A 13370-nucleotide genomic window follows, 5' to 3' on the forward strand; every position below is an offset into this window, starting at 1 on the left:
AACTCAATATCAAAAGTATTATCATTTAAATAGTACATTTATTGAAGCTGTCATGGGTACTGTTCCATACAAGAAAAGCGTAGTCAATGTATCTCTTGCAGAGCTTGATTTCATTACGGAATTCGTTATCATTATAATCGCTCCCATGGCTACACCCTTGGTTTGTGCATAATAGCAGTCATTAAATAGAAAATAGTTGTGTTGCAATGTAAAATCTAAAGTATTTCATCATATCCACAGTCTCTTTGGGAAGCTGAAAAATCTTGATAAGTTAAGTCTAAGGTTTGAATTGCCAAACTGTGCTCAATCGATGTGTACAGGAATTTTACATCCAAGGTTGCTAATAGAAACTGAGATTCCCATTGAAATTCATGCAAACGTTGTAAGACTTGAGAAGAATCTCTCAAATAAGATGGCAGCGATAGAACTATTTCCTTGATAGCTTTGTCAATGTACTCCGAGAGGCCTTCTGTGGCCCATCCTATGCCACTCATAATACAGAGTAGCTCTGGTAATAGTTCAAATCTTTTATGAATTTTAGGCAAGAAATACATAGTTGGCGTAACAGGATACTTCCTAATTAGGAAATGTCTTTCTTCATCCATTAGTAGACCTTTCATGTGCCAATCATGGACTAATGTCGTTGGCTCTTTCACTGCCTGTTCTGCTGGACTTGCCAATCGTTTGGTGTAACAACCTGGGGTGGATCGATGCAAGTCTGCCATTGTGATATAGTCTTCTCTATTAAGGATAACCATGTTACCACCATCTGCTTCTTTTATTACAGTACAATGATCATTGGCTAGCATCCTTAAAGACGGTCTCTCTTTAATTGTTAGGTTATTGTTCTTGATCTCATTCCCCCTTCTGAATTTGACCATATGGCAATGGATATCTGATGTGAAGGCTTTATAAAAGGTTTCAATTACGCTTTGTGTTTGATTATGGAGTAAATTTGGACTTCCTTTTAAGTTCCTGTATCTCGAGATTCCTAGTACGTATCCCTAATTCCTTGCATATTTCTTTCTTAGTTTTAGAGGTGTCGGTCCCAAGTGATGGCAATAAATGTGTATTCTCTATATCTGCTATGGTCTGGGTACTCGTAGGCTGGCGTGTCCCTTGTGAGTCATAAATCATGGTTTTATTGTGAAAGTATTTCTTAGTTTTAGTTTCCTCACAAATTTGTAAAGATCAATGTGGTACCCTTATATCAGTCCCTACAGTAGTTTTGTATGTTTCGTTTTAGTTCACATCGGTAAGGATGGACACTGGGGATTGTTGGCGGGATCTTCTTTGCAAAATATCATTTTTATTCCAAGAATCACTTTCTCGGTTCTGACGCAGATTTTTGTGACTAGATTTTCTTTTTGCTTAGTAAGGTGACGAGCGTGTTCATATCAAGACTGTTATAACATGAATGGCTACAGTGGGAGGCATAAAAACCTGCTTGTAAAAGCATTTTTAACACAATGTTAAAATGATTGCTATTAGTTGATTATTAAGGGTTATGCTTGGACTATGACATCTTTCATCTTATTATATTGATGCTTTCACAAGGGTGGAGGCACACATTTCAAATGTGAAGGGAGGTTCCAGTAAGGAATGATTTTATATCAAACGTCTTTGCATGGGATGTCTGGGAATTTACTGTATGAGTTTGTAATATGGATGGTACATTACTTTGCTGTAAAAGATGGGAGCTGTGTAGCCAGAGTATTGCAATAAGCTGTTATTAGAGGCCGCAAAGTGCCAGCTGCCTAATTGTAACATTGTTTTTGTTTCCCTTTTAGCTGCTGGTGGATTTCTTCCTGCCATGAAACAGATTGGCAATGTGGCAGCTTTGCCAGGAATTGTTCACGTGAGTTAAACTTGGGAAGACTGGGGAATGGAGGGTCATTATGGTGGTGGCCATCCTATTTCACGTTATGGGTTTTGGGGCAGTTGTCAAGGGAATTGTCAAGTGATCTAGCATTGCGCACCTCTGCTATTTTGGCAGACTTGCTGTGCAATGGTCTGCAAAAGGAAGTGGCATTAGTGGGTAAAGAGGGAGATGGGGGAGAGAGATGTGATGGGTGCAAGCCAAAAGTATCAGATTCCCGAGTGCCGGTATGACTACTCAGTTTTTGTGACCATGACTCTAGGTGTTGTTCTTCTGAAGGGGAGAGCCAGCGATCTATAAGATTATGCCAGTGCACCAGCATAGTGGCTGGCTTTGAGGGTGTGTGTATAATAGAACCACAGATGTGGCGGATCATGCAGTGAACTTCTAAGCTGCTCTGCTGAAGTTAAAAGGACAGGGTGGCATTAATCATCATAAGCTGCCACTTGTGTTGTGGTGCAAGTGCCTAGTGTAACTGTGCTATTAGATACCAAGGCGAGTTGGTTAGTTATGGAGTAGAAAGGAAGGTTTGAGGTTGATGGGGGGTTTTGTTACTGGCACTTTGAAGCTATATTGAAACATTTCAGTGTCTTTGTTTCCCTCAAACAGACGTTTGCTGTGTTATCCATTGACATTTGGAGTTTTTGCTGTTCTGAGTTACTGTTTTTTGCTAATTGTGGGGAGAGTCCGGTGTCCTGAGGTTTCTTGAACACAAGCACCTTGCATGTGTTGGCAAGGCTAGCTTCAAGGGGTCTCATCTCCATTTCATCAGGTTCATGAAGTTGGTTTTCTGATAGTCTGTGCTCTGGTTGGTCTTTGGGTCTGGTTGTTGATGGATATTTATGGTGTTTATTATTAGAGTGACTGTCTTTGGAGGTTGCATATCCATATTTGTTTGGTTGTTTCTTGTGGGTCCCTAAGTAGGTAACGATTTTAAGATGTTTAGTGCTTAGAACTGGCAAATAAACATTGATATGTTCATATTTGTTAATCTTCCTCACCTGTCCACCCCAGAACGTTTTGCTGGACTTGGTGAGTGTTTTACATTGTTTCTGGGTGAGTGAGAATCCATTTCCCCCCTCTCGCCTTTTCTTTCTCTTTATCGGTGACCTTTTTATGTCTCTCCATATGTGTGGATTTATAGTTCCCTTTTACTTTTGGGCTGTATGTATTTTACTATTGCAGCACACAGCATCTTATATACAGTGTTGCTGGGTTGCCACTGGGCTTCCCTTTTTAATTTCTCTTAACTTACCTTGGGCAAACTACTGTTCCCAAGGGTAAAGTTGGATTCCCGCCCCACCCACCACATGTTCTATGTGAGACCAGCACACCCCACCTTATGAAGTGTGCTGGGGAGATTCATGGTATCCCCTTTCTCACTGACCTGTTAACATTTCTGTTACAATAGCAAGTTAACTCTCATGGCTGGTGGCAGTGGTTTGACCTTAATGACTTTAGGGATCTTACTCGCTGGCTGTCAAATCAGCTGCCTAGAATGGTGGCCACCTTCTTTTGATGCCATCTTGAGTGTGAATGTTAGTTTCTTGGGTCTTCATCTGACGTCCTAGGTGGGGGAGGTCCTGGTTGAAGTTTTGTCTTTTGGACCTCTTTGTGTTTCTCGCTGAGGCTCCAGAGTGTCTCTGAACCCAGAAAGCGAGTCCGGAGTCTGAAATTCTGCAGCCCTTTGTCTTCCAGTCTGCCTGAAAGGAACCAGTTTCTACTGGGAAGCTGTCAGCCACCTGCACCTTTCTGTAAAGTGCAGGGAGAGTTTACAGAAGTTGTGCTTGGGTTCCTGGATAAGTCTCATTGTGGAAGCTGCTGACAAGTTGACCACTGGAACCAAATCCTAAGAGGAAGATGAAGAAAAGATTGCTGTAACTGATTCCAGCGACCGGAGAGACTGCTCTGTAGCTGGAGCTTGTTTTAACTCTTCCTTCAAAACGACCTGGGGGTCCCGAAGACGACTCCTACTCCGAGGCTGGCAAGACTCACTGTTGAGAAGACCTGCATTTAGAATGAATGATTGTTTATTTGTATAGCGCCTATACACAATGTGTTTCAAAGCGCTTCAAGGAGGGAGGGAAACATGGGAGAAAAACAGTTACATTCTTACAGGTCCTTGAAACAAATCAGAATGTGAAAAAAACCTATCATATCATAGCAGATAGTACAAGTGCATGAAACCAATAAGGGAGAGGCGTGGAAGGAAAAAAGGAGACAAAACTAGCAGTAGCATTACTATGCCTGACGACAATTGTTGCAGTGCAAGAGTGACAAGAGGAGGGGGAGGAGGGGTGGGGAGGGTGGGAGAGAGGGAAGGGAGAGGTAACAAAACAATGGCTATTTTAAGAGTCAGTGACTGAAACAAGGTAGTGCTGGAGAGGGTGAGGGAGGAGAAAACAAAGGGAAAAAAAGGGGGAAACAGACAAGCTATTATCAGGGGTGAGGGACCATGATAAGAGTAAGTGCTAAGAATGAGGGAGAGGGGGAGGTGAGGGGGCATTCACAGGCACACGGGGGGGTTGGAGGGGGGGTGAGAGGGGGCATTCACAGGCACACTGGGGTTTGGGGGTGAGAGGGGGCATTCTCAGGCACACTGGGGGAGGGGGGTGAGAGGGGGCATTCACAGGCACACGGGGCGGGGGGGTGAGAGGGGGCATTCACAGGCACATGGGGGCGGAAAGGGGCATTCACAGGCACACAGGGGTGAGGGGGGGCATTCACAGGCACACAGGGGGGGCATTCACAGGCACACTCGGGGAGAAGCCCTTGTCCTCATACGCCCGTTTACACTGTTCTATCTGTAATGTGTCTTTGTTACAACTGCACCAGCTCAGTTCCAAAGTTCAAGTTAGACAGATGTGTGATGTAGAACTGCTCTTATGAGGTGCTTGGGGGAACCCACTCAGCTGCTCTCTCCTGAAGTCGGTTCACCAGCGCAATCGCATCCGACTTTCTGATGTTGGTACACACAGTTAAGGCTGTCAGTGGCCCCCTTTCTTGCAGCACCATTAGATACGCCCGATCTTGGGTGAAACTTTGGGCTGTGTCTTGCGTGCAGTTCTCAGGTGTAGATCTTGAGGCTAGCTGCAGCCACAGTAGTGCCTCAGCAGGGGAAGACAAGGGAGAGGGGAATTGCAGTGGCACTCTTCGCACGGGTAATGCACGGCACACCCCCCTTTTACCATGGCTGGCCACTGTCCGGGATCCCAGGGATTCATGCGCTGCGCTTACCGGCGACTCCTGTGTCCATTTTCCGGGACTTCGTCCTCCGTGCCCTTGGTGCCTGCTTGAGGCCAGTCCTGGGCACTGTGTGCATTGCTCAGCCTAATGCTGCCATGTGCACTGTCTTTTGTTCCTGGGCCCCCCTCCGCGGCCGCTTCTCCGCTCGTTACTGAAGCAGATGCATTGTGTCCAGCCCTATGCGCTTTTGCACCGCACAGCGCGATTACTTGTTTGGCGTTGGAGCGGGGCTACAATGTGACCCGCGGCTTCCGCCCCTCGCTGACGCTGGCACAGCTTCCTCTCGTTTCGGAGAGGCGTTCACTCTCTAGCCTCGTCCGACTCTTATACTCAGTACACATTTAGTGTACTGCACATCGTGCCTGCACCGCCCGTATTTCTTGTGCTGCAAGGGGTCCCAAAACTTCCAAGACGGCGCCTCATTGACCTGGGTTGCCTCTGCTTCTGTCGCCCGCAGCAGGTCCATTTGTCTTTTCACTGTCTGCCGGCGGCCATCTTCCTTTATTCGGTCTGCCTCGTATCGCGACCCTCTTTCGGACACTGTTCCTCTCTCGCTTCCCGGATCAACCGCACAATACACCTCCTTGTTCTCCAAGGCTTCACACGCAGCTTCATCTGTTGCCAGGTCAAAAAACTGTAGTTTGCACTGTCTTTTTTTCAGATTATTACATCCCTTGATGTGCTGTCACCTTGCTGTTCTGCAAACCACCAATATCGGGGGCCCTCGAGCCAGTGTGCGTTGCATGGTCTTCCGAAGTCCGATTCTTGCTGAAACCTTGGACCTCCAGAGACAGGATTCGAATCCCTGAAGTCCTATCACCAGAGTGCTGGACCGAGTAAGTGAAGAGAATCCGACCAGCGATAGTCGTTCGTCGTCGGGTACGTGTAAAAGGGTGCATAATCCACGGTGCTGCGAGTAGTCTTGAAGAATCCTTTGTTGGGAGCTTTTTCTGTCGACTGCTGCTGCAAGTTCCCTTCCAGTGTCTGATCTTTCCTTACCATGACCAAGGATCCAGGTACTGGGTCCTGTGCTGCTGCATTGTGAAGCCGTCCATTCCAAAGCTCTTCTTTTCTGCTGAGGTAGTGGTAGAATAATTCTAAAAGTCTACCACCAATAGGATTTACTCAAGTTGAATAGCTGTGTGCTCTTCTTAAAGTGTACCATTTGGGTTTTGCTTACCCTAAACTGCTTTAGAGCATATGTAAATTAGTTCTTGTCCTAGAGGTTCATACTGCCCCTCTGAAAATTCTGTAGGATCTTACTTAACTCGAACTGCTGATGGCCTTTAAAATTCTGCTGGAGTTCTTACTTATAATTGTATTACACACTTCTGAAAATTATCATTGGTTTAACTGCCTATTCCTGTATTATAAATAGTGTTATAGTTTATATACCAATAGGGGTTTACTTATCTTGAATAGCTGCTGTCAATCTTAAGTGTAACATTGGGTAATGCTTACCTTGAAGTGCACCCGAAAACAGTTTCACAAGGTTCTTACTTGGCCATAATTAGCTGACTGCCCCTCTGAAAAGTATAGGAGTTATTTTACTATCTTTGAACTGTGTTCTTAAAAGTAATAGTGGTGTTGCAACTGTATCCATTCATAACAGAAGAAAGTTACATATGTTGCAAGGTTTATCCTTGTAACAACAGTTTTGGTCTAAGTGATTTTTGAAACTGAATAACACTGAGAGCCTGTCTTAACAAACATCACATCCCCTGCCCGCTGAAAACCAATTCTGATTCTGTTCTGTGGCATTAGAACCACTGTGGTAATTTTGCTAATTGATGCAAACGGAGGATTTATGTTTTGGGATGTAGACTGAATAAGCTTGTGCACAATCACTGCTTAACAATTGCTATTCCATTGTGGTTACATTTTTTCCTGCTAGTGCATTGTAGGCAGGGTATGCACCAATTAAAAAGTACAGCTTATTTGTTTGTCTGCCCAATGACACCAAGTAACGGAAGAACAGAAGAAGATATAGAACCCCATTTTCCCTGGTCATTGATCAGTGATTGATTACTGCATAGTTCTGTAAGGAAGGAATGGTATCAACAGTAAGACAGGCGCAAGTGACCACAGTTCAAGGGTGTTTATTGAACTTCAAAAGGGTTTTTATAAACACCTATCTAATCCTAAATCTACAGATTGGAGCAAACTATGACCATCAAATAATAATGCAGTCCTAGTGGTGTCTTGTCAAAATAAAAGAGCCTACACTAATAAAACTATTGCCAATCATTACCTCTAAATACAAATAGTGTGGGGAACAGTGTTGAGAAAAAGAAAGAAGTGTTCATAAAATATGTCAGGATGTTCAGGCCATTGACCCCTCTTCCGTACGTTTTCAGTACGGGACAAGGCGGTACACTCAAGCTTAGCACAGTCTCTGGCTTCTCTAGCACGAGGATACGGTTCAATCATTAGCATCACGGCCTTCCGTGCCAAAGTCTCTTTGCCTCTCAAAGTCTCTTCCTTCAGAAGGCCTGATGCGACAAACAAACATTTCCTCTTAGGATTTCACAAGTACTCAATTTCTCAGGCAATTAACTATTCAACTCGGATTGCCCTCAGCCGGGCTCAGATCCTCTTAACACAATGCTCGTAAGGATATTTATACATCCAATGCTCGTAGGATATTCATGTATCGAATTTCTCGGGTGATTCACAGCTCACCCCGGATCCCCCTGAACTGGGCTCAGATCCTCTTTAACACAAAGTTCAATTAGTCTCCCTCTGCCGGGCTTGGACCAACATCATCTACTTTGTCATCAACTTTCTTTACATTGTTTTTTTTTTTTATAAATCCTTTTCTTTATTTTATCATCACAAATACAATAAGAGTACACCAGCATTCACTTCCTTACATTTGTTTGACCCATTCGGGAACAGTAATACGACAGTCTTTTATGCACTTAAAGTTAAAATACAATGTTCTGAACCTCTCCTAGGGCAGCTTTTCCCCAGACTTTCCACATGAAATCAGTTTCCCTCCTCCAATTTGCCTCAGATTTTCATAGCTTTGGCATGGCAACCTTGTGCGGTATAGATCTGGTGTTCCATTGCCGCACACATGTCCACAACCGCAGCCCATTGGGCTACGACTGGGCCCTCAGGCGAGCCCCATAGCTGCGCTATATTGCTCTTCATTAGGCCAATTGCTGTGGATAGGAACAGTTTTTCCTAGCGAGTAATAGGGTCTTCACCCGGGATACCTAATGACAATCATTTACAGCGGTGCCGTGAGAAAGGCTGAATCGGAGGACATTCCCACAAGATATGTATAAAGGTGTCCTCCTCCCCTCTGCACCGCAAGCAGTTCGGGTCTGGGGCACGGTTCCATTTGTGCAAGGCAACCCTAGGGTAATGCATTATGTGCAAAATCTTAACTTGTATTAGACGGAGCCTAGAGCGGATCTCAATTTCCCTTGGATGCATTAGGGCCAATGTCCAGTCTTCTGGGTCAATGTTACCCACATCTGTTTCCCATTTTAGTTTCATATTGGTCAATTCCAGGGTGGCAAAGGCTGTGATTGCAGCATGTAGAGTGGACGTGACTTTGGTGGGTATACGCTCCACCCAGAGATTACGCTCTAGGGCAGTGTTCTGTGGCAGATCTGTTGGTGTGGGTAAGCATCTGTGTATTGCGTGGGTTATTTGCAAATAGTGGTAGTGTTCTGTGTCTGGAAGTCTGAATTTGTTCTGCAATGCCGCAACATTGGCAACTTTCCCCTCAATTAGAATGCTTCAGCCCATTTTGGCCATCTCCGTAACTGAGCCATTTCTGTTAGATTCACATTATTCCACAGGGGTTGCATCTGAGTTACCCTCCCCTCCCCTCCGATGAATCTGTGGCTTTTTCCATATGATAACCATGTGTGCCACCATCGTATGTTGGGGGGCGGAGGGGTTTGAAAGGGGTTGGTGAAGCCATTCCCGTAGTGTTGCGTTTTGTGATCCCAGCCTTTCGGCCTTGATATGAGGCAGTGTCCTGTCACCATGAACTATATAGTTTATAACAGACATTTGGCTGTCCCAGTAATAAGTCTGGAGTCGTGGGAGCCCTATTTCCACCCCCCACCTCCCATATTGACCTCTGCAGTGTATTGAGAGCCAGGTGGGGCTGTCTCCCCCTTCCCAAAGCAGCTTCCTTAAGGAACCATCTATTCAATGAAATTCTGCATCTGAGACCAAGAGCGGGGCATTCTGTAGGATGTAGAGAAATCGTGGAAGCACCAACATTTTGAAGAGCGCTGCCATACCCAGTAGCATCATGGGAAGAAGCATCCAATGTTTGACATCATTCACAAAACGATTCACGATTGGGTGCAAGTTGTCAGGGACGTAGCTCACAATGTCTCGCAAAATCTGGATACCCAGGTAGCGAAAGCCTTCACTTTCTATCCAGTATGGGCAATTCTGCTGCACCGCATAACCCCCACCCTTCACCGGGAAGACGGATTTCCCCCTGTTGACCGTCAGTCCACTAAACCTTCCGAAGCATGTGTGGGTGCGATTTCTCGCCGTCGCCAAAACCAGTACAAAAGGGACCCTGCAATAACTCAGACAGAAAAGAGCCAAGTTAACATTACTTTATTAATGCACAAGCATTCGCGAATGGGCAGCAAGTTCAAACGTCTCGCAAAGCAAGTCGTCAAAGTGCCGCCCTTTGCCCTGCACATCGTGGTCCTTTTATACCCATCTGTTTTACATTGTCATACATTGCTGCACATAGATTATGTCCACCACAAGGCGGTTCCTCCCAGTCATGACTTTGCATCAATGGTCAACAGTTCAACATCTGCTATTGTGGTTTCCTGTTATCTGTTATTCGCTCTCTCTCGTGCCCTTCTGTGTCCTTATCTCTGTGCACGAGGCTGTGCTTACTCATTCCTTCCCCACCCGTAATCTGCAGATAGTTTTAGCAGGCTCAGCATGCTTCGACATACAGTGACCAAACACAATTCTTCTGTTAAAACAAGTTCTTGCCAGGTCAGCAGGTCTTAAATGTCGCTGTATAAAGAGAAGGCCTCTTATTTTAACAAAGGGTACATTCTTTTAACACATATGGTGATTAGTACAAACTCCAAGTGTGAGCACAACATTACATATGTATGCGTACCTTCAATCCACCCTTTGCTCACACTTGAGCATCAATCTAAACAGTCCTAGCATAAGCAGATGGCAGGAAAGCAACATCATCACATACTGTATGTACCATAATCTTCTCCAGGCCTCCCATGTCAAAAAATTCCTGTTGTACATGGCTTTTATCCATTGGATTTAGGCGCGTTATGCTGGAAGAACACATGGAAACACAGCACGACACACATACCGGGAAACATTGGATGCAGAGACAAATTCCTACAACTATTGCCGCTAGAACCAGTATAGGCGTAAGAAGTTGCCATCCAATTTCTTTCAGGAGCTTCATCCACCAGCTATCTCCTGACCCTTCCTCCTGGTGGATGCTATCCGCCACTTTATGCAGTTTGTTTACTCCATCCAGGATTCCTGTACTCCCTTCTGGTATGTAAACACAGCATTGGGATCCCACCAAAAAACAGACTCCGCCCCTTTCTGCAGTGAGTATGTCTAAGACATACCTATTTTGGAGAGCCACTAGCCGAATTGCTTTCATTTCATAAGTAATGTTTTCCATTAGGTCTGCAGATTCTTCGATTACGAACTCAAGGGCCCTGTTTAGCTTTTGGATTTCTTGACTGTTCATAAAGATGCCCGCTGGAGGAACCAGGACCCCCATCAGATCTATAAACGTTTCCCATCCTGTAGGTTGATACGTAGGAATTTTTGGGTTTACTGCTCGTTTATTTCTGCTGTGTATTTCTTTATGCAGAGTAGACGGGGCATATACCATCACAGCCGGCATTATTCTGGCTATGTAACATACCCCAACAAAATCTTTGGCTAACCACAAATAAGCCCTCTTGTTACAGACGTAGGCATGTCCTTCAATCTGTAACAATCCCTTCGTGTAGTTATTTAGATTCACCATTTGACTGCACCCCGAGATCATTCTTTGATTACCTCTTGCGCTCCTCTTAAAACATATATTCTTTGGCCTAAACTCTTGTGTGATGGTGATAGGGGGAGGAGGTTCTCTTACTATCTGTACCATAGCAGGTGCAAGCCCGATTCCCTCAGTTTTGATTTTATAGCGTATCTTTTCCTTTAGAAGGGTTTTGTTCTCTCCTCTAACATAACAAGCGGTATTCGGTATCATGTATTGCTGTGCTGACACTATTCTCATGTAAATTAATGTACACCCGGCATCCTCAGTAACTGGCGATGCGTACACTGGGATGCCTTCACTGCTATGTCGGGGCATGTGGGTGCAGATCCAGCAATCAGTTTTATTCACTACCCCATATGTTGTGTTTATTATCTTCACGTATTCATTTTTAGCATAGTCTTCCGGGTCGTGTTGGTCATAGGCATCTCGATTCCTGCTCTTGACCCAATCTGTTCTCCCTGTTTCATTTGACTCGGGCAACAGGTTCTTTAATTCATATCTAGATGGATGTTCCAGATACCAGAATATTATGGCAAATGCTATTAGTACTACTATCGTGCATACAGAAAACAAAATTTTGCCTCTTGTGGTACAAACTGGTATTTTCCTCTTACCTTCTGTGTTTGAGGAGCATACACTTATCCGTTCAGGGACTAAACCAGCATACACGGGTGTAGACATAGTTCAGTATATGGCTCAGTATACAGCGTATATCAGTTGCAACCTAGCGATATAGCAATATCCCCTATTTAAAGCACCAGTGTCCTTATTACTCTAATAGTGGTAGGTCTCACTGAAAACCTTCATCCGATCTGTCCCACGTCTCGCAGTGCCTGTCCCAGGAGGGGAACGCCGAAGGCCCTTCAGGCTACAAGCCCGTCGTCTTCAGTAAGGCACAATTCTGCTAAAACCAACAAGAGAGTCCAAATGTTCATCTCCCTAATGATCAAAGTTCAAAACAGTGTCCTTACACGTTGCTTGGCACATACACGTCACGGGATCGGAGGCGATGGGCACACCTACTAGTGGCATCTGGCAGTACTGTTGCAACCTGGGGTTGGTTGGTTCCCTTTTCTGGATCCACGTGGTACCAGTGCGATTTGCCATCAACTTTTACCGCAGTTTGTGTTGCGAGGAGAACCTGAAACGGGCCCCTCCATCTGGGTTGCAGTCCGCTGGTGCGATCGAAGGCTTTTATAACAACCCAGTCACCGGGCTGCACGTCGTGACCTTCTCCTATCAGAGGAGATGGAGCTACTGCGTTCACCTGTGCATTAATAGAAATCAGTCTATTAGTTAACCCAATACAGTACTGTTGTAATGCAGGCCATGCTTGCTCAGACAATCTCTTAGGTGATATGGGGGTCCCAATACTTGGTGGGCGCCCCATAACAATTTCGAAAGGAGATAAACCATGTGTACGCTTAGGCATAGTACGCATACTCAATAATGCAATAGACAATGCATCCGGCCATTTCAGTCAAGGGCATCCAGTGTTTCAATCTGCATTGTGCTGTGGAGGTGGCACTATTGTCCCGCAGGGGATATGCTTCCACCCATCCTGAGAACCCACATGTCATCACCAAACAGTAGGAATGTTTATTTACAGGCTCCAGCTGTATAAAGTCCATATACACCACCTCAAAAGGGCAGGTGGGTAACTTACTGTGGCCCGCCGGGGCCGGTACACCTTTCCCCACATTATATAAAACACATATTTCACATTGTTTTGCCCATTGGCGACAATACATTCCCAATCTTTTGTTGTACCACACAGTACTTAAAACTTCTTCCATAGTTCTTGCGTTAACGTGGGTTGGACCATGAGCCACGCTCACTATCACAGGTAAGTATGCGTCAGGTAGTACCCAGGTGTTCGTTTTGGTATGTGCCCATAGCCCATCTACCGTCTCCTCATATTGATCATCCTTGTGCCAAGATAGTCTTTCTTCAATGGTTGCATCTGCTTGGATTTCCTTTACGCGCTCCTTCGTCCCTTCCATAGTCACATCCCTCCCCACTATGAGCTGTCGGGCTTCCCACCGAGTGTCCCTTGTGGCAGCTAGTTTAGCCATCTGGTCAGCCAAAGAATTTCCCTGCGTGACATAATCCAGTGTTTTTTTATGCGCTGAGCACTTCACTACGGCCACCATTTTGGGCAGCGTAAGGGCTTGCAATAATTCAGCAATCAATCGGGCATGTTTA

At 45.1% G+C, this 13370-nt stretch overlaps 1 protein-coding gene across 1 annotated transcript in view; it reads left to right on the top strand.

Annotated features, from left to right (window-relative positions):
• RTCB (RNA 2',3'-cyclic phosphate and 5'-OH ligase) overlaps positions 1–13370 on the top strand; it is a 280519-nt gene that overhangs the window by 82287 nt on the left and 184862 nt on the right. Inside the window, exon 3 of the mRNA XM_069628792.1 lies at positions 1791–1858. Coding sequence (XP_069484893.1) covers positions 1791–1858 — 68 coding nt within the window. The remainder of the gene's footprint in view (positions 1–1790; positions 1859–13370) is intronic.

This window comes from Ambystoma mexicanum, chromosome 12, assembly GCF_040938575.1.
Source record: "Ambystoma mexicanum isolate Mex_15411 chromosome 12, UKY_AmexF1_1, whole genome shotgun sequence".
NCBI lineage: Eukaryota > Metazoa > Chordata > Amphibia > Caudata > Ambystomatidae > Ambystoma > Ambystoma mexicanum.